The following is a 24,699-nucleotide window of genomic DNA, read 5'->3' on the forward strand; positions in this document are numbered from 1 at the left end:
TACAACCCCTTAAAGGCCAGTATATCCTTCCTGAGGTGCAGTGTCTTGAAATAACCACAGTTCTTTGGGTGCAGTCTAACTAGAGATTTACACAGCTGTAGCTCTGAAAATGGAGAAATTTGTCTACCTGCTTACAGCACTTCTAACTATGTGCTGGATTTTACGGACCACACTCAAGCAGGAAAGCAGGTAGGTGGACCCGCAAAATAGTGTAGATAAAAGCAAAATACTGCGGTTTCTGGAAGTCTGAAACAAAAACAAAATGCTGGGAAAAACTCAGCAGGTCTAACAGCATCTGTGGAGAGAAAAAAACCCAGAAAAATAGTGTGCCTTGCCATTTGCAGCATAACTGCCCCCTGCCTACCTCTGCCCATTGCAATTTTACAAGCGGTGAGGAAAGCGTCAGATAAGCTGCTTGCCCATGGCCTGATTGAGGCCCTTAAGGGGCAATCCATGCCCAGTTAGGAGCCTCAATTCACTGCTGCTTAGATTTAACAGGAGGTGAGAGGTCTTTACCAAATGTGCAGCCCTATAACTTGAGCACTGCGGGTCGCTGGCCAGCAAAATGGTGGTGGGGGGAATATCTCCTTTCTGGGTGCCCAGTGCCAATTGGAGATAGCACCATCTCCCCCACTCCAAACACACAATTTTCCCTTCCACCCACACCCTGTACAGCATGCCCCTTACACCCCCCTGGGTGGAGTCTGGCAGCCAGCTCTGGTGAGATCCCAGAGTTACCTGGGTTTTGGGTTTCCTGTAATACTGGCATTGCTATCATTCCCAGTGGTGCTGCCAGTGCTGCAAAGTTGCCAGATTCCAATTGGCTGGCAGCTCTGAGGCAGGACTTCCTCCTAGAGAGCAGTGGAGGCCTTGCCTTTAATAAATAAAGGACTGTCAGCCAAAAAAATGGGGTTAGCCGGCCAAGCTGATGCAGGCTCGCCCCTGAGAATTGCGGTGCGGTGCCGGGAGCCTTTCCTTAATGTATAACCCAGCCCCATGTTACTGTAAAACAAATAGGTACAACACACCACGATAACTTTACCAAAGTTTCTGAAGATCATGTGTGCTTATTCTCTTTTTGGCAACACCCACATATCCACCAGAAAGAGCAAACTCAGGGTCATCAAAAAGCTTGGGCAAGTAAGGTGACCCTTTTTCCATTTGGTTTCAGTTGTTAAATTGATGCATAAAATTAATTTGTCCATTCCAATCTGACATGAGGACTGGATCCTGAGATCACTTTTTGAGGCAAAATAAATGGGAGGTTAAATAATCGCTTCATAAGAGTAAGTGCCCTGGAACTGGAATTCTAAGGGCTTCACATTTGGCATTCTGCCACACTGAACCAGGTGGCAAGACTTTGAATTGGAACTTCAAAAGAACAATAGTGCTTGTGGTTCAATAATTGATTTTGTTCTTATTTTTCAATACATGCAAGTCCTCTTAATTCTAACTGCATGACTAGCCTGTTCCGAGGCAGAGTGAAAAACCTTGCTCATTGGGATTGATTCAGCCAGTTTGACCCAGATTCTAAAGGACAGCAGTAATTGAGCACTGAAAGAATTGGCTATTATTCCAGCATTTCAGGTTAGGTTTTGTCATGCAGAAAATAAAAACAACATACTGGTGCCATCTTGTTGCCTCATGTTCAAACCAGGGAAGGAAATAACTTGCAATAATGTAGCACCTTTCATGACTTAATATCCCAATGTACTTTAGAACCACTGAAGTGTTGTTGCGATTGTAATGTTGGAAACACAGCAGCCAATTTGCACACAAGCACCCAGAAACAACAATGAGACAATGACAACTTCATCTGTTCTGGTGATGTTGTTTGAGGGATAAATATTGGCTAGGACACAGGGGAGAACCCCCAGCCATATTTGGGTAAGATTTTTTACACCCTCCAAGAGAACAGACCTTAACCTTGATTTAAGGCCTCATTCAAAGATGGCATCTCTGAAACTGCAGCACTCCTTCAGTACAGTACTGGAGTATAGGATTCCAAGCTCATTACAACCTTGGTCTAATTGTTGACAAAAGAGCTTAATTCCAAAGGTGAGGTGAGAGTGACTGCCTTTGACACCAAGGCAACTTTTGACTGAGTGCGGCATAAAGGAGCCCTAATAAAACTGGAGTCAGTGGGAATCGGGAAGAAAACTCTCCATTAGTTGGAGTCATACCTAACACAAAGATGGTTGTGGTTGTTTGTGCTAGGTATGACTCCAACCAGTGGAGAGTTTTCTTCCCAAGATGGCTGTGGTTGTTGGAGGTCAGTCACCTCAGTCCTGGGACACCACTGCAGGAGTTCCTCAGGATAGTACACTAGGCCTATCATTTTCAGCAACTTCATCAATGACCTTCCCTTCATCATAAGGTCAAAACTGGGGTGTTTGCAGATGATTGCACAATGTTCAGCACATTTACGACTCCTCTGATACTGAAACAGTCTGTGTCCACGAGCAGCAAGACCTGGATGATATTTAGGCCTGGCTGATAAGTAGCAAGTAATGTGTGCCACACAAGTGCCAGGCAATGACCAACTTCAATTGCTGAATCCCCTACCATCAACAACCTGGTAGGTTACTATTGACTAGAAACTGAACTGGACCAATCATATAAATACTGTGATTACAAAAGTCAGTCAGAGTAACTCGATTTCTGCCTCCCGAAAGCATGTATTCTATTTACAAGGCACAAGTCAGGAGTGTGAAGCAATACTCCATACAAGCCTGGATGAGTGCAACTCCAACAACATTCAAGAAAATAAATGATCACCCATCTACCACCTTAAACATTCGCTTCCTTCAGCACAGGTGTACTTTTGCCAGCAGTGTCTACTACAAGCTGCACTGCAACTAACCAAGGCTCCTTCAATAACACCTTCCAAACTTGCAACCTCCACCACCTCAAAGATCAAGGGCAGCAGATGTATAGGAGCACTGCCTCCTGTAAGTTCCCCTGTAAGTGGCACATCATGTTGCCTTTGAACTATATCCCCGCAGTGGCATAGTGGTGTTGTCGCTGGACTAGTAATCCAGGGACCCAGGGTAATGCTCTGCAGGGCAACCAGGATAAAACCCGGGTTCAAATCTTATCATGGCAGATGGTGGACTTTGAATTCAATAAAAATCTGGAATTTAAAAATAAAGTCTAATGATGACCATGAAACCATTGTCAATTGTTGATAAAACCCATCTGGTTCACTAATATCCTTATATTAATCTTAATCTTAAAATTAATCTGGTTCACTAATTTCCCTTAGGGAAGGAAATCTGCTGTCCTTACCTGGTCTGGCCTACAAGTGACTCCAAACCCACAGCAATGAGGTTGACTACTTAAATGTTCCCTGAAATGGCCTGGTAGTATCAAACTGCTACAAAGTCTCAAAAAAGGAATGAAACCGGACAGACCACCCACCATAAACCTAGGCACCGGAAACGACAACGGCAATCACAGCCCTGTCTACCCTACAAAGTCCTCTGGGGATTAATGCTAAAATTGATAGAGCTGTCTCACAGACTAGCCAAGCAACAGCCTGACATAGTCATCCTCTTGCAGATAATGTCCCAGACACCACCCTCACTATCCCTGGGTATACCCTGTCCCTTTAGCAGGACAAACCCAGCAGAGGTGGCAGCACAGTTGTATACAGTTGGAAGGGAATTGCCCTGGGAGTCCTCAACATCTATTCCGGACCCCATGAAGTCTCATAGCATCAGGTCAAACATGGGCAAGGAAATGTCCTGCTGATTACCATGTACCGCCCTCCCTCAGCTGAAGAATCAGTGCTCCTCCATGTTGAACACCACTTGGAGGAAGCACTGAGGGTGATAAGGGTGCAGAATGTACTCTGGGTGCAGGACTTCAATGTCCATCATCAAGAGTGGCTCAGTAGCACCAGTATTGACCGAGGTGGCTGAGTCCTAAAGGACATAGCTGCTAGACTGGATCTGCGGCAAGTTGTGAGGGAACCAACATGAGGAAAAAAACGTACTTGACCTCATCCTCACCAACCTACCTGTCACAGATGCATCTGTGACCACTACATAGTCATTCTGGAGACAAGGTCCTGCCTTCACATTGAGGATACCCTCCATCATGTTGTGTGGCACTACTACCGTGCTAAATGGGATAGATTTTGAACAGATCTAGCAATTCAAGACTGGGTATCCATGAGGCACTGTGGGCCATCAGAGGCAGAATTGTACTTGAACACAATCTGCAACCTCATGGCCTGGCATATGCCCCACTCTACCATTACCATCAAGCCAGGGATCAACCCTGGTACAATGAAGAGTGTAGGAGGGCATGCCATGAGCAGCACCAGGCATACCTAAAAATGAAGTATCAGCATGGTGAAGCTATAACAAAAAATGAAGTATCAGCATGGTGAAGCTATAACACAGGAGTACTTGCGTGCCAAACAGCATAAGCAGCAAATGATAGGCAGAGCTAAGTGATCCCACAACCAATAGATCAGTTATAAGCTCTGCAGTCCTGCCTCATCCAGTCGTGAATGGTGGTGGACAACTAAACAACTCACTGGAGGAGGAGGCTCCACAAATATCCCCATCCTCTGGTAGGGGGAACCCAGTACATCAGTGCAAAAGATAAGGCTAAACCATTTGCTACAATCTTCAGCCAGAAGTGCTGAGTGAATGATCCATCTCAGCCTCCTCCGGAGGTCCCTAGCATCACAGCTGCCAGTCTTCAGCCAATTCGATTCACTCCATGTGATATCAAGAAAGGGCTGAAGGCACTGGATAATGCAAAGGCCCTGACAATTTTCCGGCAAGAGTACTGAAGACTTGTGCTCCAGAACTTGCCGCGCCCCTAGCCAAGCTGTTCCAGCAAGCTGGTATGTAAGATATATCAAACTATTTACTGCCACTTAACACCACTGGAGAGGTAGGTCCTGAGGTTTAGCACCATTGCGGATACTGCAAATTGGGAGGAGGCTCTGTGGTATTATAAACGGTGAATAAGCAAAAAAAAAAAAATTCTAGCTTTGAAATCATTCCTTTATCTTCCACTCTCAATACATACATTTAACTGGGGGTGCCTATTTAAATATGAAACTTCAATTTCGAAAATTTTTCTGGTTCACTCCCTAGATAACCTAGATAAAGAAAAAGCACTTTGAAATCTTGCTGCAGCAGGAGGAGATGCTGCCAGATGCATTGAGACTTTCAATGATGCAAGCTGGACAAATGCTGCCCATGTTATCCCAATCAGCCTGAAAACCTTTGTTCCAGTGCAGTATACTGACGCATCACCACCAGCTGTAAGAAATTTAGATATATGTATCAATTATTTAGCATAAATTTAGTATGAGAAATATGCCAAGTCAGTTAGCTAAAAGCAATAGGGCCAGAAAATTAAATTGTGAAAAACATGAAGTATCACATGTGCAAGGAAGGCACAAACTATGCAAGAATTTCAGTTGGAGGATAGTTTTGTTGGTCCAATCTCAAGTATGTGTTCAAGCTGAACGATATCAAAAAGAAACTTCATGGAGTAATGCTTTTTGGGAAGCCAGAAACCATTGAACTACGATTGGAAATCACTGATGAGTGTGCTGCAAGGTGCTACTGCTTCCCTGGGTGGAGTGCAAGGAGGAGGAGAGGTTTGATGGAACCTGAGAAAGATCAGCTGGAAAACTCCCAAACTGAAATTTACTACTAAATGAAGAAATTTGACTTTATTTTCGTCAATGATGATTTGTTTCTTTTAATAACACTTCTGTGAAGTGCCTCGAGACATTGTTCTACAAAATGCAGCTCTGAAGAGCCACACAGTCTTGAAACGTTAACCCTGCTTCTTCTTCACAGATGCTGCCAGACCTGCTGAGATTTTCCAGCATTTTCTGTTCTTGTCTCAGATTTCCAGCATATGCAGTATTTTGTTTTTATCTTATGCAAGTTTTTGTTGTTGTCTTACAATGAAGGCAGAGCAGCAAGATCTGATGAAGTAAAGTCAAGTGACTTTGGAGGAGGCATTGCTCAACAAGATATTACTTCCCACTATTCCCCCAACCCAAAAAATATTTACAGGCCTTAGTGAGGATCTTGGTGTTAAAGTGTGGACTTCACCAAAGTCATAATAGGGATGCTCTGGCAGGTGCTACATGAAGACCTGTACCCAAAATCATCTGCCTGGATGCATTTAACTTTGCCTGAAATGTAGTTACAGCCGTCATTGGTGACCTTTGTAATACTACCCAGTGGTCCATGGCATGCATTGTCACATAGCTGGAGCAATTCACACAATTTGGCATCAGTAAAAGACAACAGCAAATTCAGGCCATCCAGGATTAAAGGGTTCTTTGGTTTTCCCGTGACCTTGGGTACCACTGATGGTTTGCACATCGTTTTGTATAGTCCCACAGTTAACACCCTCAGTATCCTGGATGGGAAAGATTATCATTTGGTTGGTGTGCAGACTGTTCCAAATTTTGTATTGATGTGGAGGCTTCTTTGCATGTGGTCATGAAGTTGCTACAGGGTAATTAACCTTTGCAAGCCTGTCCTCCTCTAGTTCTCTCACTTCAAAATGAATTGAAAAGTTACCTGTTGACTTTTGATTGACCATAAACTAGGTGAATAAACTTGCATAACTGGCTGAATAAGATACAAAATTGAGTGAAGACTTAACAATGGGAATTTGGTGAGAGTAGGAATTAGGAAAAGTTTCTATACGTATGTGAAGAGAAAAGGATTGGTGAAAACAAATGTTAGGCCCCTTACAGTCAGAAATGGGGGAATTTATATATGGGGAACAAAGAAATGGCTGACCAACTAAATACATACTTTGGTTCTGCCTTCATAAAGGAGGACACAAATAGCATACCAGAAATGTTGGGGAACACAGGGTTTAGTGAGAGGGAGGAACTGAAAGAAATCAGTATTAGTAGGGAAATGGTGTTGGGGAAACTGATGGGATTGAAGGCTGATAAACCCCCAGGGTCTGATAATCTACATCCTAGAGTACTTAAGGAAGTGGTCCTAGAAATAGTGGATGCATTGGTGGTATCTTCCGAGATTCTATAGACTCTGGAACAGTTCCTACAGATTGAAGGGTAGCTAATGTAACCCCACTATTTAAAAAGGTAAGTAGAGAGAAAACAGGGAATTATAGACCAGTCAGCCTGACGTCAGTATTGGGGAAAATCCTAGAGTCCATTATAAAAGATTTAATAGCTGAGCACTTGGACATGAACCTTCCTGACTTAGTTCTCCATGTTCAGTGCACTGCATTTGCACTAAGAATGATCATGGCATTGTAAGTTCTGGTATTGCAAGAAGCCCTTCATTAGTCCTTCCCAAGTACTTCAACAATTGTAACTTTATACTTTAGTATCATATTGTCATCGACACATGCCAAATAGAAACATGTTTCAATTGTGTTTTAATATATAGGTGCTGAACATTAGTGTAAATAATTGATGCCATTTTCTATTTCTAGTCCTAGAATCCATTCCAATATACAAAGCAAATAACTGTCATACTTGAGGCTCATGTTTAATTAGCCACTTCAAAAGCTAATTATTAAGGCAATCCACTTAAAGCAATTATAATTCATAGACATAATCAAATTAAGCGCCGACTAAGTAAATAGTCATCAACTCATATTACAGCTGCAAGGATCAATTGACATAATGGGTTAGATGCTGTATGCTTGTTGTAGATGAAAACACAACTGGTCGAACTATTTGTGGAATGACAATCACTTAACTCATATGATGTAAACCCAGCATAATTTTTTTTTAAAGTTTCACCATTCTTGTCAGTATTGTTTTTAACATCATAGTCTAGTTTTCAAAGTTGTTTTTACCACCCCCCCCCCCCCACCAAACTCGATCCTGGCATTGTCAGTGACTGTAGAATAATATCATGGATATGGATATTCTTTTGGCTAAGTGACATTTCTTCTCTCATGTGTCTGGCAACATGGCTGAGCCAAAACTGGTTACCACTGGTAAACTTTCCGACACAAGCCACTGAACAGCAATTCAGTATGGGAATTCTGGCTTCTATTTTTTCAGGTCCAGAGTAGTAATGACCATTACCACCACTGCACATGCACGCCTCCACCTCCCCGCCCACCAACCCCGATAACACATCCAACCAAAGTAAATCACTGTGGCCGAGACCAACAAAGTGTATACAAACCCAAGACATCCTGTCTGTATGGAGAATTGCAGCATCAGGCCATGAGGTTTTTTTTTTTTAGCCAGTATTCCACTTTGGGAAGCTGAACATCTTGTTTCCTTTCAGTACTGAGTGATCTCATGGATGTTGAGGTCCTAGAGAATAATTCATCTTTCCTACTGATGGATGCACCATATGAAGTCTCTGTTGCTCTTTTCAAAGAGTCAACTTTGCTTTCAATTTGAGCAATATTCAGATCTCCGTTCCACTGCATCTACGGAGGCACTGTCTACTTTTTCACCTGCTGCTCATGAAGAATAGTCCACAGAGGATGCTTTGCCTGAGCCCAGGTCAGAATCCACGGAGGATCGTGGTACCTTGCAAGTGTGAGTCAGTTGCCACCCATACACCAGTACCAGCTGAAAGTCATCTTCTATTCAGAGCTAGAAGTCAGCATGGAAGCTATGGCAGAATCATTACCACTTTTAAGGCTGCAGAATCCTGCACAGCAATCTTATCCCTGAAGTGCCTGTTGACAAGAAATTTGTCTCCATAGGAAAGATGAGGCTGTCTTGTCTCTGTGTTCTTCGCAAGTTGTCCCTTTGCCCATAGTGGAGCAACCTCATACAGAGAGAAGTGTGGGTCTCTTTAATTACCTACAGAAAGTAGACAGTCCTCCTGAAATATCACTGGGAAATCATCTCTTTTCCTGACAGTCTTAAAGGAAGTTGGTCATTTTTTTCTTCATCGCCTAAGTTCGTTGCAATCTTAGATCTTCAATCCCTTTTCAATCTTTGATACAGCAGTGCACAATATAGCTGTGACAGTCTTTCCTGAAGTTGAAGATCGTTCCCCTTCTGGAGCTTCTTCCCAGAGCCCTTCAAGGGAGCAACAAGTTCGTCAGTGTCCTGAGTTCTCTTCTAAACCCAGAGAATCCAAAGGCTGATTCTCCTCAGTCTTCTCTTTTGCAGCAGTCTTTCATTGAAAAGTCTCTGTTGTCCTTGCAGTTCAGTCATCCTGCAGCTTACTCTTTGCATCCCAGAAACAATGACAGCTATGCTGTTGAAGTATTGTCCTATTCTGCAGATAATATCCTACCGGATGCAGAAGAAAGCTCTCATGTCTCTAAGGTGTCTTCCTTAAGGGCTGAGAATAACATGGGAGATTGAATCCACCAGCAGTGCAACTTGAGGAGAGGAAGAGTTGGAACTGACTAGAATATGTAGTTGTAAAAAGGGAGTTACAGAAATGCGATGTAAATAGTTGAAGACATATTTTCATATTATTGTTAAAAATTAGATAGCATACTTGGAGGTGTAGTATAAAGAGTTAACAGATGGGATATGCTCATGTATGCCATAGATGATGCACCACTAACACTATCCAGTCATGTGTTAGACTCGAGAGAGAGAGAGAGAGAATGGAATAATACCTAAGAGCTACATGCTTGCTTCATTACCTGTTTAGAACTATTAGCAATAAACAAATGTTCAGCAGAGACCAGAGTATGTCTACAGTCTATCTAAGAAGCATGTCCGACACATCTCATAACAGATACCAATAGTACAATTCACTCTTGTGGCCTGGCCCATTTAAATCAGTAGTGCCCAGTACTTTACGTTGTACTCTTTGATTTTGCAGGGTTCTTTACCCTGCTAAATAGAGACAGTGAATGTGCCAGACCGTCACACCTTAGTTACTAGTCTGATACTCAAATATCATCTGTGCCATAATGCCAGGTGCTCTGATCACTGCTTTTGGCTCCCCTAATCTACTTAAAGCTATATTATATGTTGGTTACCTGGTTTAAGTCCTCCAGAAACACAAATTAGTTTCACACAGGGAAGACTGTCATAGCTTTTTTGACCTTTGCTGTACAAGGGCCAAGTAATCGAGTATTCAATTACTTCCAACTGTACATGTATTATTAATTCTTGCATGTTTCTAAGAATTAATGACTTCAATCTCTAAGCATTCCTGTGCTTTCAGTAAGAGCCTCAATTTTTTTCTTTTTCCCTCCATGAAGTCAATTTTAATGATTTCAATATTCTTTTTATTGACGTCCTTGGGTATGCAGCTGGATTTCTGGATGCTGTAGCTCTGCGGGGTTATTCACTGAGTCCTGAGGGGCTTATAAAAGGAATATTAGAGATTGCTTTGATATCTACCTTGTTGTCTGGGCATTCCCAGACACGTGAATTGCTTTTTAGGAGTAGTCACTATTGGTGTTGTGATGGTGAGACATTGCAGAAGCAAAAGCAACCTCCATTGACATAAAAGCTTAATCAGACATAAATGTATGTCATGTTAAAAGAAATATTAAGCATAATGAACAGTTTTGTGAAAGCGGTGGGTTTCAAGGAGATTCTCTGAAATAGAAGAGCAAGATGGAGAGGCAGAGATTTAGGGAGCAAATTCCAGACCGAGGGGCATACGTATTGAAGGCTTAGCTGCTGATATGGTGAAGGGAAGTTGGAGTGTACTGCATACCAAAGTTGGAGAAATGCAGATTTTCAGAGGGTTGCAGGAGGAGGCACAGATGGGCAGGGGTAAGGCCATGAAAGAAATTTTAAATTTAATGAGTAGAGAGATTGTAAGCCATCAGCAACAGGGGTGATGAATAAGCAGGATAGGATGTGAACATGGGGAAGAAGGTGGGTTTCTGAATACAGGAGATGGGAGAAGCCATGTTGAGAGTTATGAGGGAAACTAGATAACAAAGCCATGATCATATTGAATGGCGGAGCAGGCTCAGTGGGGTGAATGGCCTACTCCTCTGCTCCTAATTTAATATTAGTTGAGGAGGTGTCTCTGGTTTGATAGAAATGGGAATTGGAGGCAGATACATGCATGGTCTCATTCGTAGTGATAAAGCAGTCTGTGAGCTCTTCAAACCTGCTGTGAGTGATGGTGGAGAGAGCAGGGAAAAGAGTTTCAGTGGAGAAACAAAGCTGAAGGGTTGCATGTGCTCTCCAGCATTATTCTGGAATATTGGGCAGTTCAGTCAGAATACCACAAGACCCGAAAGCACTTGTGTGGCGCTGGCAGTCTGATGACAGATATCTATATCAATTGTATCTGTATGCTTGAGTCTGTGACTCTAACTGGGGTGCAGAAGCGGATCATAAACAAATGGATTGATCAGAACTGAAGAGAAAAATGAAACAAAACCAGAAAATGCTGGAAAAACTCAGCAGGTCTGACAGCATCTGTGGAGAGAGAAACAGAGTTTAACGTTTCGAGTCTATATGACTCTTCTTCATACAGACTTGAAACATTAACTCTGTTTCTGTCTCCACAGATGCTGTCAAACCTGCTAAGCGTTTGCAGCATTTTCTGGTTTTGTTTCAGATTTCCAGAATCTGCAGTATTTTGCTTTTATCTGGAGAGAACGATGGTTTTGCTGAAGATTAGGGCATCCTCCAAGGCAACTGTGAGCAACGGTTAACCATGTGGATAGCTGCACATGTAGTTGCAGTGATAAGTGGCCCAAGGTGAGGTAGTTGGGATTTCAACTACATTTTGAGTGACTTGGGAAGAGGTTTTTTCCACTGATGAGTACAGAAGGAGCTGGGTTTTGTGGGATTATGGGGGTGGGGTTGGTGTTTGAGTGATCAGGAGGTTTTGGGTGATATAAGGAAGTATTTGGAGATGGATTTTGTCAGTGATGGAATGTATTTATGTAGAGAGACCACAAGGGGACTGGGAACCTGAGGGCAAATTCAGAGCAGGGAAAGGAAGGTGGAAAATTAGTGACTGAAAGACAGAAGCACAGGTTAAAAAGTGTACTGTTAAAAGGAATTTGGCAGTGTTAAAAGGAGTGTATGTAAATACAAGGAGTATAGTAAATAAAGCCATTGAACTAAAGGCACAGATAAAGACATGGCAGCATGATATCATCGCTTTAACAGAACTTGGCTTAAAGAGGGGCAAAAATGGCAGCTCAACATCTCTGGATACAGAGTTTTCAGGCCGGATAGAGACGGGGATAAAAACGGTGGGTGGTGTAGCATTATTGGTTAAAAAATCAATTAAAGCTGTGAGGAGCGATGGTATACTAAATGAAGCATCAAATTAAACTATATGGGTTGAGCTCAGAAATTTAAAAAGGGGCATTCACATTGCAAGGAGTGTATTGTAGACCCCCAAATGGTGCAAGAGAGTTAGAAGAGCAAGTATGTAGGCAAATTTCGGAGTGCAAAAACAATAGGGCAACAATGGTTGGGGATTTCAATTAGCCTAATATTAATTGGGATACGAACAGTGTGAAAGGCTTAGAGGGCACAAACTTGTTAAACTGCGTTCAAGAGAACATTTTTAACCAGCATGTAATAAACCCAATGAGAGGGTCACAATTTAGTCTCAGGAAATGAAGCTGGGCAAGTGGATGAAGTAGCAGTGGGTGCCTATTTTGGAGACAGTGTCCATAAAGTTAGCATCATTATGGAAAAGGACGAAGGCGGAACAGGGGTAAAAGTTCTAAATTGCGGGGAAGACAAATTTACAAAGTTGAGAAGTGAGCTCGCGAAATTGGGCTGGATGCAGCTACTACAAGGGAGAACGGTGCCAAGTTAGCGAAAGGCATTCGAAAGTGACACAGTGTAGACATGTCCCCACAAAGAAAAAGGGCGGTACTGCCAAACCTAGCGTCTCCTGGTTATCTAGAAGCATAAGGGAAAGCAAAAGGATAAAGCAGGAAAAAAAAAGCTTATGATAGTCACAAAAAGCTTAATACTGTAGGAAGCCTAGAGGAGTATAAAAAGTACAGGGGTGAAATAAAAAGGAAATTAGGAAAGCAAAGAGGATACAAAAAAAGGGTTCTCAATGAGTACTTTGCCTTCACTAAGGGGAGGGATGATGCAGCATTCTAGTTAAAGAGGAAGAGTGTGTAATATTCGATACAATAAGCATAATGAGAGATGTAGTACTGGAGGAACTGACATCCTTGAAGGTGGATAAATCACCACAGCCAGATGGATTGTATCCCAGGTTGCTAAAGGAAGCCAGGGAGGAAATAACGGATGCTTTGAGGATCATTTTTCAATCCTACTAGATACAAGCGAGGTACCAGAGGATTGAAGATCTGTGACCTTTGTATCAATATTTAAAAGGGTGCGAAGGATAGGCCAAATAATTGTAGGCCATCAGTCTGACTTTGGTGGTGGGAAAATTATTAGAATCAATTCTGAGACCGGATAAAACATCACTAAGAAAGGCACGGACTGATAATCAGCATGGTTTTGTTAGGGGAAGACGTGTCTTAAATAGCATTTTTTTTGAGGAAGTAACAAGGAGGATTGATGAGGGTAACACAGCAGATGTCGTCTACATGGATTTTAGTAAGGCATTTGACAAGGTTCCCCATGGCAGGCTGGTCAGAAAAGTGAGATTCCGTGGGATACGGTGGAAGATGGCAGGTTGGATCCAAATTTGCTCAGTGAAAGGAAACAAAGGATAATGGTCGATGGATGTTACTGCGAATGGTAAACTGTTTTCAGTGGTGTTCCACAGGGCTCACTGTTGGAGCCTTTGCTGTTGTTGTATATATTAATGATTTAGACTTAAATGTGGGAGGCCTGTGATTGAGAAATTTGCAAATGACATAAAAATTGGCTGTGTAGTTAATTTGTGAAGAGGATAGCTGTTGTCTCCATAATGATATCAATAGTTTGGTTGAGTGGGTGGACAAGTGGCAAATAGAATTCAAGCCAGCTAAGTGTGAGGTAATGCAATTGGGGAGGGCAAACAAAGCAATGGAATACTCAATAAATGGGAGGATTTTGAGAGGAGTTGAGGAAGTGAGAGACCTTGGAGTGCATCTCCACAGGTCCCTGAAGGTGGCAGAACAAGTGAATAAAGTGGTAAAGAAAGCATAGGGAATGCTTTCCTTTATTGGGCGAGGTATAGCATACAAAAGCATGATGGAACTGTATAAAATACTGGTTAGGCCACAACTGGAATTTTGTGTACAGTTCTGGTCACCACATTACAGGAAGGAGGACAGGAGGTCCATGAAGTCAGAGGAGAGGGCAAAGGAAATATATTAACTTCAAAAATGGAAAACAGCTGATTCTTTACAGGAGGTCAACGGTATCTCAATGATTTTGTGATTTTTAAAAAAATTTCTTTTATCACCTCCTGTTAGAAATTGTTGCTCGGTTCCTCTGATTTTGACTTCAGCCCCTTTCTCTCTCTTTCAGGGACAGCTAAGGTGATGAGTACTGACAGAGTCTCCAGCCTTGGTGATGATGATGATGGCAGAGGATGTGACGATGTGGTGCCATATAGTGATGACGAGACTGATAACGAATTGGATAGTTCTACTGAAAGATTGGAAGATGCAGAGCAAAACCGCATCAACCAACAGATGGAGGAGGGATGGCAACCAAAAAGTGGTAAAGCTCAATTATCAGTTATTTTAGACTATGAATTAAATTGACATGTTTTGTACAAAGGAAAAATAAGGAAGGGAGACTAACAAGGAATAAGATTATTTGTATCTGTACAAGATGGATCAAGTGAATAAAGGATTGAAAGATAAAATCCATGTTTTAAGACTATGAAGCTGCATAAATATGAAAGCTGGAAGCAGTAGAAATGGCAACTTGAGGCTGTTTAGGCACTTGGAAATGTTAATATTACGGGTGGCAAGGCTAGAAAGCAAAAAATTGAATATCTACAGAAGTTACCAGGAAGTAAATTGTAGTCTCGTTGGTGCAATAATGAGCCTTCCAATGAACGAGGCTGGCTAGAAGTACGTAGTGTAAAGATCCCTCTGGCTGAAAGGGCTAACAAACACTGAATCTCAGGACAAGAAGCATGTAGCTTGGGGTTGCATGGTTACAAAAGGGATGAAGCTCATAAAATTGCAGAGGGTCATTATGAAGAAACTGCTGAACACAGGACATTCCCCACCAAATTGGAAATGAGCCAATGTGGTATTGATTTTCTAAAAAATGAAATTAGAACTGCAAATGGTGGTAATTACAACCCCATTAGTCTTGCAATGTATTAGAACTGATCATCAGGAAGAAATAAAGGGCAAATTTATTCAAAGTAATCCAGTAAATGGCAGCCAGCATGAATTTCTGGAAGGGACATCTTGCCCATCCAACTACGATAACATTTTCAGTAAATAACATCTTAAGTTGACATCAAAGATTCTATAATGTATTGTACCAAACTTTCGAAAGAACTTTCAATCAATTTCCACAGGCAGACAAAAGCTTAAAAGCAGTCTGCATCACAAATAAACTGATAAGGGGAGATATTGTAAACACTGAAAATCTGAAAACTGGGAATATCTAGTTCATGCTTCATGTTTTTCGAACATAACTTTAATGCCTAAAATTAAAGTTCAACTATAGAAAATGGGATAAAAGCAGCTTGAAGCCTATTGCTTTTAAAATGTCCAGAGTGTCCTTCCCGGGCACTTACTCCCCCTGCCCGCCCCCATAAGCTTGGAACTACACAGTATTTGGAACAAACTTCTGGCTAAGCTCTGGCATTCCCTGCCTAAAGCTCTGCCTTAAAACATTCAAAGGCCCTTTGTAAGGAAGATATTATAATTTTCGTAATGTTATTGGAATTTATTGAAAAATAGAATAATAATGATGTGTGTATATGACTTAATTGAATTAAAGGCAGCTGGTCTGAAGGCTCTGATGTAGCACAAGATAAGCTAGGTTTGAAATATTAAGTAGGTAAACATAGGTGTAAAGGGAACATTTGCATTTTTAAATAAATCAGACTAGCTTGAATTCAAAGGAGGGGTAAAATGTTTTACATAGCCAGGAGAAGTTAAGAAACTGTGTGTTTATTGTTTCTCAAAGATTACTGATAAAATTGGTACTATGAGAGATTTTTATTATTAGAGAAGTAAAGTCCAAAGACAGTGAAACAATGGGAATTTGCATTCAAAGGATAAAATATGTATAAAGGAGAGAAGGCTGTGTGTAAGGGTATGTATTCTAAGCATCTAAGCCTCAAGCTGCAGTCTACAAAGAACTGAAATTAAGAAAACTTACTTTGAATTTGAGTGTTTCAGGATATTCTGTGTTACTTTGCTTGGGTCTTTTGAAATCTAGGCATCTTAACTGTTGCCATACATTACACGAAAGTGTAACTGGGGATTAGATTAACTAGGGGATTTAGAAGTTATCATAATGGTAATTTGTATATCTATGTAGGTACTTAAAATCATTTCTTCTATTAATAAAGGTTTAATTTAGTTTTGTAGGAAACCTATAAGACTTGGTCTTTTTACTACTGAATTCAAAGGCTGTATCTCGAAATATATACAAATTGCAAAAAGTTGTGGCAGTTGTTTCAAGTTTCCCTTTGGGATTTGAGCAACTCAGCATTTACTATTGACTGTGCCATAACACCTGTTTCCACTGCCTTTTGAGGAAGAGTGTTCCAAGACTCATGACCCTAAGAGAAAAAAATTCTCCTCCCCTCTCTCAAATGAGTGACCCCTTATTTTCCAAGCCATGACCTTAGTTGTAGATTCTCCCACATTTTCTGCACAACCATTCAGTCAAAACCCCTCAGGATTTTTAAAGGTTTCGTTCAAGTCACCTTACTCTTCTAAAATCCAGTGAATACAAGCCTAACCTATCCAACCTTTCCTCAAGAGACAACCAGCCAATTCCTGGTATTAGTATAGTAAACCTTCTCCTAAACTGCTTCTAATCATTTACACCTTGCCTTAAATAAGAAGGCCAGGACTGTTACACAGTACTTCAGATGTGGTCTCAACAGTGTCCTGTACAACTGAAGCTATTTTTATATTCAATTCCCCTCACAGTAAACGATAACATTCTGTTAGCTTTTCTAATTACTTGCTGTACCTGCATACTAGCCTTTTGCAATTCATGCACAAAGACACCTAGGTCCTTCTGAATCTGAGCTCTGCAATCTCTCACCATTTAGATAACGTTTCTTTTTTATTCTTCTTGCCAAAATGGACAATTTCACATTTGCCCCTAATATATTCCATTTGCCAGATCTTTGCCCACTCTCTTAACCTATCAATGCCACTTTGTAGCCTCCTTACATCCTCTTCGCAACTTACTTTCCTACTTATCTCAGTGTCATCATCAAATTTAGCAACCATACCTTCGGGCCCTTCATCCAAATCATTTATATAAATTGTAAAAAATTGAGGTCCAGCACTGATCCCTGTGGCACATCACTTGCCACATCCTGCCAATAAGAAAAAGACCCATTTATGGCTACTCTCTGTGTTTCCTGTTAACCAGCCAATCTTCTATCCATGCCAATATGTTACCACCTAATTTTATCTTATTTTCCGCAATAACCTATGATGTGGCACTTACTAATGCCTTCTGGAATTCTAAATACAGTACATGCGACTCTTTCAAAGGGCTCCAATAACTTGATTAAACATGATTTCCCTTTCACAACACCATGTTGATTCTGCTTAATTGCCTTAAATTTTTAAGTACCCTGTTATAACACCATTTTCTCTTTGTCAAATGTTAAGCTTACTGACCTGTAGTTTCTTACTTTCTCTGTCCTGCTATTTTTGGAATAAGGAGTGATATTTGCTATTTCAAATCTAATAGAACCTTGCTTAAATCTCGGGAATTTTGGAAAACTAAAACAAATGCATCAACTATCTCACTAGCCACTTCTTTCAAAATCTTCAGATGAAGTCCATCCAGACCTGGAGTTTTGTCAGCCCGCAGCTCCTACAATTTGGTCAATACCACTTCCCTTGTGATTGTAATTTTCCTTCCTTCCATTTCCTGATTTGCAGCTATTTCTGGGATGTTATCTGCCTAGGGGTGCCTTCACTGAGGTTAGCAATTAATCCCATCTAGTTGCACAGTACCAGGTCAAGTATAGCCTGCTCTCTGGTTGGCTCCAGAAGGTGCTGTTCCAAGAACCTACCCCAAAAACATTCTGTGAACTCCTCATCTACACTACCTTTTATCCTTCTGATTTTTCCAGTCTTTCTGTGGATTAAAATCTCCCATTATTATAGCTGTACCTTTCTGACCAGCTCCCATTATGTCTTCCTTTATACTCTGTCCTACTGTGTAGTTACAATTAGGGGGCCTGGACACCATTCCCACAAGTATCTTTTTGCCTTTATCATTTCTCATCTCAACCCAAACTGCTTTAGCATCCTAATTTACTGAACCTAGGTCATCCCTCTCTAATGCACTAATACCATCATTAATTAACAGAGCAACATCTCCACCTTTTCCTAGCTTCCTGTCCTTTTTAGATGTCACACATCCTCTTGAAGCTCATCTTCTTATGAGCTCACAAATTAAGAGCAGGAATAGGCCATTCAGCTCCTCAAGCCTGCTCCACCATTCAGTAAGATCATGGCTGATCTGATTGTGGCCATAACTTTATTCTACCAACCCTGAATCTACCTCTGCCTTAAAAATATTGAATGACCCTGCCTGCACCGCTGTCTGGGGAAGAGAGATCCAAAGATTCATGACCCTCAGAGAAAATTTCTTCTCACCTCAGCCTTAAATGGAAGACCCCTTGTTTTTAATCTGTATTCCCTGGTTCTAGTCTTTCCCACAGGTGAAACATCCTTTCAGCATCCACCCTGTTAAGTCCCCTCAGGATCTTAATATATTTCAATAAAATCACCTCTTATTCTTCTAAACCTAGCCTGTTCAACCTTTCCTCATAAGATAACCTTTCCTATCCCAGATATCAGTTAAGTGAACCTTCTCTGAACTGCTTCTAATGCAATTATATTCTTTCTTAAATAAGGACACCAAAACTGCACACAGTACTCTAGATGTGGTCTCAGCAATGCCCTCTACAATGGTAGCAAAACTTCCCTACTTGTACGTTCCATTTCCATTGCAATAAACAACAACACCCCATTTGCTTTCGAATCACTTGCTGCATCTGCATCCTAAAGTTTCCTGATTCATGTACCAGGACACCCAAATCCCTCTGTACCTCTGAGTCCTGCAATCTCTCTCCATTTAAATAATATATTGCTTTTCTATTCTTCCTGTCAAAGTGGACAAGTTCACATATTGCCACATTATACTCCATCTGCCAATTATTTTGCCCAATCCTTTATCCTATCCATACCCCTTTGCAGACTCAAAACCTGAAAAAGACCCATTTATGCCCATTAGCTAATCAATCCTCTATCCATGCTAATATGTTACCCCCTACCCTAGGAGCTCTTATTTTGCATAGTAACCTTTGATGGCACTAAGTGCAGCATATCCACAGGTTCCTCTTTATCCACGTTGCTTGTATTTTCTTCAAGTTCCAGGGATGAGAAACTTCAGTTACGAAAATAGATTGGAGAGGTTGGGACTGGTCTCCTTTGAGAGAAGAAGGATAAGAGGAGATTTGAAAGAGATGTTCAAAATCATGAGGGGGCTGGACAGAGTAGATAGGGAGAAGCTGTTCCCACTCATAAAAGGATCAAGAATGAGGGGGCACAGATTTAAAGTGATTTGCAAAAGAAGCAAATGTGACGTGAGAAAAAACATTTTCATATGAGTGGTTCAGGTCTGGAATGCACTGCCTGGAAGTGTGGTGGAGGCAGTTTCAATCCAGGCATTCAAGAGGGCATTAGATGATTATTTGAATAGAAACAATGTGCAGGGGTACCGGGAAAAGACAGGGCAGTGGCACGAGGTCATAATGCTCATTTTGAGAGCCGGTGTAGACATAATGGGCCGAATGGCCTCCTGTGCCATTAAGATCCTGTGAAAGAACTCCAATAAGTTAGTCTAACAAGGTTTCCCTTTCACAAAACCAAGTTACTGTCTCCCTACCAGATTGTATTGACATTTTCTAAGTGCCCTGCTATAACCTCCTCAATAATAGATTTGTACGTTTGTAGATTCCAGCATTTTCCCTCTGACTGATGTTAAGCTCAGTGGTCTGTAGTTTCCTGCTTCTGTCTCCCTCCTTTCTTGAACAGTGGAGTCGCATTCACTATTTTCCAATCTGATGGGATCAAAAATCCCTGATGGGATCATAGATCCCTGAAGGTAGCACGGCAGGTAGATAAGGCAGTTAAGAAGGCATATGGGATACTAGCCTTTATTGGCCAAGGCATAGAAAACAAAAACAGCAAGGTTATGCTGGAACTGTATAAAACATTGGTTAGGCCACAACTGGAGGACTACATGCAATTCTAGTAACCGCATTATAAGAAGGACGTGATTGCATTGGAGAGGGTGCAGAGGAGATTTACCAGGATGTTGCCTGGGCTGGAGGGTCTGAGCTATGAGGAAAGATTGGATAGGCTGGTGTTGTTTTCCTTGGAGCAGCAAAGGTTGAGAGGGGACCTGATAGAGGTGTATAAGATTATGAAGGGCATAGATAAGATGGATAGGAAGGCACTTTTTCCATTAGTAGAGGGGTCAATAACCAGGGGGCATAGATTTAAGGTAAGAGGCCGAAAGCTAAGAGGGGAGTTGAGGAGAAAAGTTTTCAGCCAGAGGGTGGTGGGAGTTTGGAACTCACTGCCTGAAAGGGTGCTTGAGTCAGAAACTCTCGTAGCATTCAAGTATTTAGATATTCACTTGCATTGCCAAAGCTCCAGAGCTGGAAATGGGATTAGTGTAGTCAGATCTTTGTTGACAGGCATGGAGACGATAGGCCGAGTGGCCTCCTTCTGTGCTGTCAGAGACGTCTGAGTCTTGAGTCGTCACAGAATCTAGGGAATTTTGGCAAATTAAGGCCAAAGCATCTTCTATCACAGCAGCCGATTATTTTAACAGCAGGATGAAGTCCACCAGGGCCTGGGGACTTGTCAGCTTTTAGTTCTAATAATTATCTTAGTACCTTTTCGCTGGTAATTGTGATTGCCTTAAGATCATCTCTCACTTTCACCACCTGATTTACAGTTACTTCTGGGATGTTATTCGTACCCTGTACAATGAAGACAGATGCAAAATATCTGTTCAGTTCATCCACCATTTCCTTATTTTCCATTATTAATTTCCCATTCTCTCTCACTAAAGGACCAACATTCACTTTACTGCTTTCTTTTTAAATACCTGTAGAAACTTTTAATATTTTTTTTTATATTCCTAGCTAGGTTACTTTTGTGCTCTAATTTCCCTCCCCTTATTAATCTTTCAGTCATTTTTTGCTGCTGTTTACATTCTGTCCGATCTTCTGACCTGTCATTCCTCTTTGTGGAATTATACGCCTTTTCTTTCAATTTGATACTATCTTTAACTTCCTTAGTTAGCCGGAGATGTGCGTCCTCCCCTCAGAGTCTTTCTTTCTCACTGGAATGTATCTTCACGGAGTATTCTGAAATATCTCCTTAAATGTCTACCACTGCATCTTTACTGACCAATCCCTTAATCTAATTTCCTTGCTCACTTCATGCCCTCATAATTGCCCTTATTAAAGTTTAAAACACTTGTTGAAGATCCACTGTTCTCTCCCTCAAACTGAATGTGAAATTCAATGATGATATGATCACTGCTAGCTAGGGGATGCCTTAAATGAAAGGTTATTAATTAATCCTGTCTCATTATACATTGCCAGATCTAGTATAGCCTGCTCTTTGGATGGTGCTCAAAAATGCTGCTCCAAGAAAATGTCCCAAAAATACTATGAACTCATCATCCAGGCTACCTTTGCCAATCTGATTAGTCAAATCTATATGTAGATGAAAATCACCCATGATTATCGCTGTAACTTTCTCATAAGAGCCTGTTATTTCTTCATGTATGCCCATCCTGCAGTGCAGTTAGGGGACAATAAAGCATTCCCACAAGTGACTTCTTACCTTTACTATTTCTCATCTCTACCTGAACCAATTCTACACCTTGATCTCCAGAGCTAAGGTCATCTCTCTCCATTGTGATCTAATGGCAACTCATATTCAATGGAAACCATAAATTATACTTTTTAACAAGATAGATGAATCTTTCGGATTTCTCAGCTTGCATTCTTAGCGTATAAGTGACACCACGTGCGGTTCTAAATTCTTTCACAACCCTATTTTCCTGCAGGAGAGATCCACTACTCTTTGTCACACAGGATTTCATCATCAGGTAGCCTCTCGCAATAGCTCTACTCCATCCAGGTTCCACCGAAAAGATGATCACCAAAAGGGTGCACTTCTGCCAAACCTCCTTCACTCAGTTTACGACAATCCTGAAGGCGTAGCTTCTCAGAGACCTTTTCTGACCACCCAATACCACCCCGGTACTTGATATGGTCAGCCCTGGTAAAAACCAATACCTCACCATGCCTGGACTGCCCACTCAACTTTTCAGAGCTTCCACCTTATTCTGAGCCCTGGGAGAAACACTGATCACAAAGAGTACCTGTCTCTGTTCCAGCCACAGGCTGAAACCTGACCTCTTTCCTTTTTATTCTTCCCAATTAGCTTCGGTTTCCGTCGCAACCTTGGCCAGAAGTCTGATGTCATAGCCAAGAAATCCAATTACCACCCTCTTCCAGAAACCTGGGACCTTGAGCTTCTATTTCAGTTAGGGCCTGTCTCAAAAAACAAACGCTCTTGAAACCACAGATTGCCTCAGTATGCACAAGAGGCTAAAGTTGGGAGACAACACCGTTTTGGAGAGTTACTATCCTAGAAGATCTTGCCTCTGCAAAAGTAAAAATTTTCTCCCAAGAAGAAAATTAAACTGCAAACTGGTGTCTCTGAATAACCAAAGGGTTTATTTTTTTAAAGAAAGGTTGACAGCAGTCTTAATTCAATGTCTTTGTTTTCACTCTTAACTTTGAACATTTTTGAACTCTCTTCACTGTGCTTTATATTTCAGAATTCACATGGAAGGTCAAAGCAAATGACAGAAACTTTAACAATCAGTTCACTGTCACGAAGTATAGTTGCTTTAAAACACGCAAATACTCTGTAAGTAGACTCATCATGGGTAGCTTTTGTAAATCGTCTGCCTAACAACTTTTGCAACACCTTAAATCTCAAAATCTTAGTTGACAGAATGCACAATGATAGCGATGTCTGAGCACGGAATTTAAGGCCTGGTTGCATTGAAGCATTTTCCGATTTATAACAATGTTTCAATTTTATTCTCAGGGGAATGCTATCCGGACGTACAAATACAACGTTTTAACCTTTTTGCCACGTAACCTGATGGAGCAATTTAAAAGGGCAGCCAACGCTTACTTTTTGATCCTTCTCATTCTTCAAGTAGGTGGTTTAAAAAATATATACTCAGTGTTGTAAACCTAAATTTTCTACATGACCTCTTCTCCTCTCAGTGCTATCTTTTTAAAATATAAACTAAATTTATTGCATTTATCACTATACAAAAATCACTGCTTCATTTAAAGATTAATTTTCTGTTCACTGGCCAAGACTGACAATGCTTAAATTTTTTTCATTCCACATTTCCTTCTGCTTTGTGGAAAGGCATTTCCAACAATGTGGACTTTTTTTTACCTGATGGTGAAATATTCTCAACTGCTCCAGAAATTGTTGCGGTCAATAAATTTAATTATTCTGAAATAAAAATATATATAAGCAAGCATGTCCGCAAGTATCTGAAAGCGAAAGCGAAATTCATAGGCACTGAATTGAGGTGCTGTTTATTTTCAGGAATTTGTTTTTTGATATTTCAGGTTCCCAGTGTTTGCAGTTTTACTTTCCTTTGGACTTGTTGGAAACTGCACATAGCTCATTTGATTGCTTCCTTGAGGTTGAGTATTTTGATCTGGGGGAAGAGAAATCTGACTTGGGTTGTTTTAAAGGCATATTGGTCCAGTGATGCACAAGTGGAAAATTTAGCAGCCATGTGTGTATGCACCTGTGTGATATAACAATGATAAAAAAAAATCAAAGAACGCCTTGAATCTTAATGATTTTATCATCTGATAATGAGGTTTAAGCTTCCATAAGAATTTTTTTTTCGTTTTCTCTTTAGGCCATTCCTCAGATCTCAACCTTGTCTTGGTACACCACATTGGTGCCTTTGGTGGTGGTGCTGGGAATAACAGCAGTGAAGGACCTTATTGACGATATTGTAAGCATTTATTTTGTTTCTTTATCTAACCACACATTCTAATAACGTTGAACCTCCTGCTTACTGCTTGAACAGCAAAACTATCTCTGCATGTTCTGCAAGTTGGAGAGGCTATTCAAATTGGGAGGAGTGAAAGATTTTCGATGAAAGGTGAATAGAGAACTGGCGCCATCTGCCTGTCAAAGTTTGTTATAGGTGACCATACAGCAGCAGTGCCTTGGCATCAATTAAATAGTCATGGGTTTCAACCATGCATCATCTATAATGTATGCGTGTGGTAATTTTAACAACTGCGGCAAAGCAGAAGTGAATTTGCATCAATTTTTTTAACAATTCCAAGTGATAAAAATTAACTGGCTATGAACACAACTACTGCATTTTGCATCAAATTCTGTTATTGATCAACAGTTCCTAATTCCAGAGTAACTGCATGGGACTTGTTTTCATTCATTCATGGGATATTGGCATCACTGGTTGGGCCAGCACTTATTGCCCATGAGATGGTGGTGGTGAGCTGCCTCCTTGAACTGTTGTAGTCC

At 41.0% G+C, this 24,699-nt stretch overlaps 1 protein-coding gene across 4 annotated transcripts in view; it reads left to right on the forward strand.

Moving 5' to 3' along the window:
• atp8b1 (ATPase phospholipid transporting 8B1) overlaps positions 1–24,699 on the forward strand; it is a 162,808-nt gene that overhangs the window by 64,400 nt on the left and 73,709 nt on the right. For all 4 annotated transcript variants that reach the window (XM_041212843.1, XM_041213646.1, XM_041214379.1 and 1 more), the window contains exons 2-5: positions 14,354–14,548; positions 22,940–23,031; positions 23,215–23,328; positions 24,062–24,160. In XM_041212843.1, the coding sequence (XP_041068777.1) occupies positions 14,354–14,548; positions 22,940–23,031; positions 23,215–23,328; positions 24,062–24,160 (500 nt within the window). The remainder of the gene's footprint in view (positions 1–14,353; positions 14,549–22,939; positions 23,032–23,214; positions 23,329–24,061; positions 24,161–24,699) is intronic.

The sequence above is a fragment of the Carcharodon carcharias genome, chromosome 1, assembly GCF_017639515.1.
Source record: "Carcharodon carcharias isolate sCarCar2 chromosome 1, sCarCar2.pri, whole genome shotgun sequence".
NCBI classification, from domain to species: domain Eukaryota; kingdom Metazoa; phylum Chordata; class Chondrichthyes; order Lamniformes; family Lamnidae; genus Carcharodon; species Carcharodon carcharias.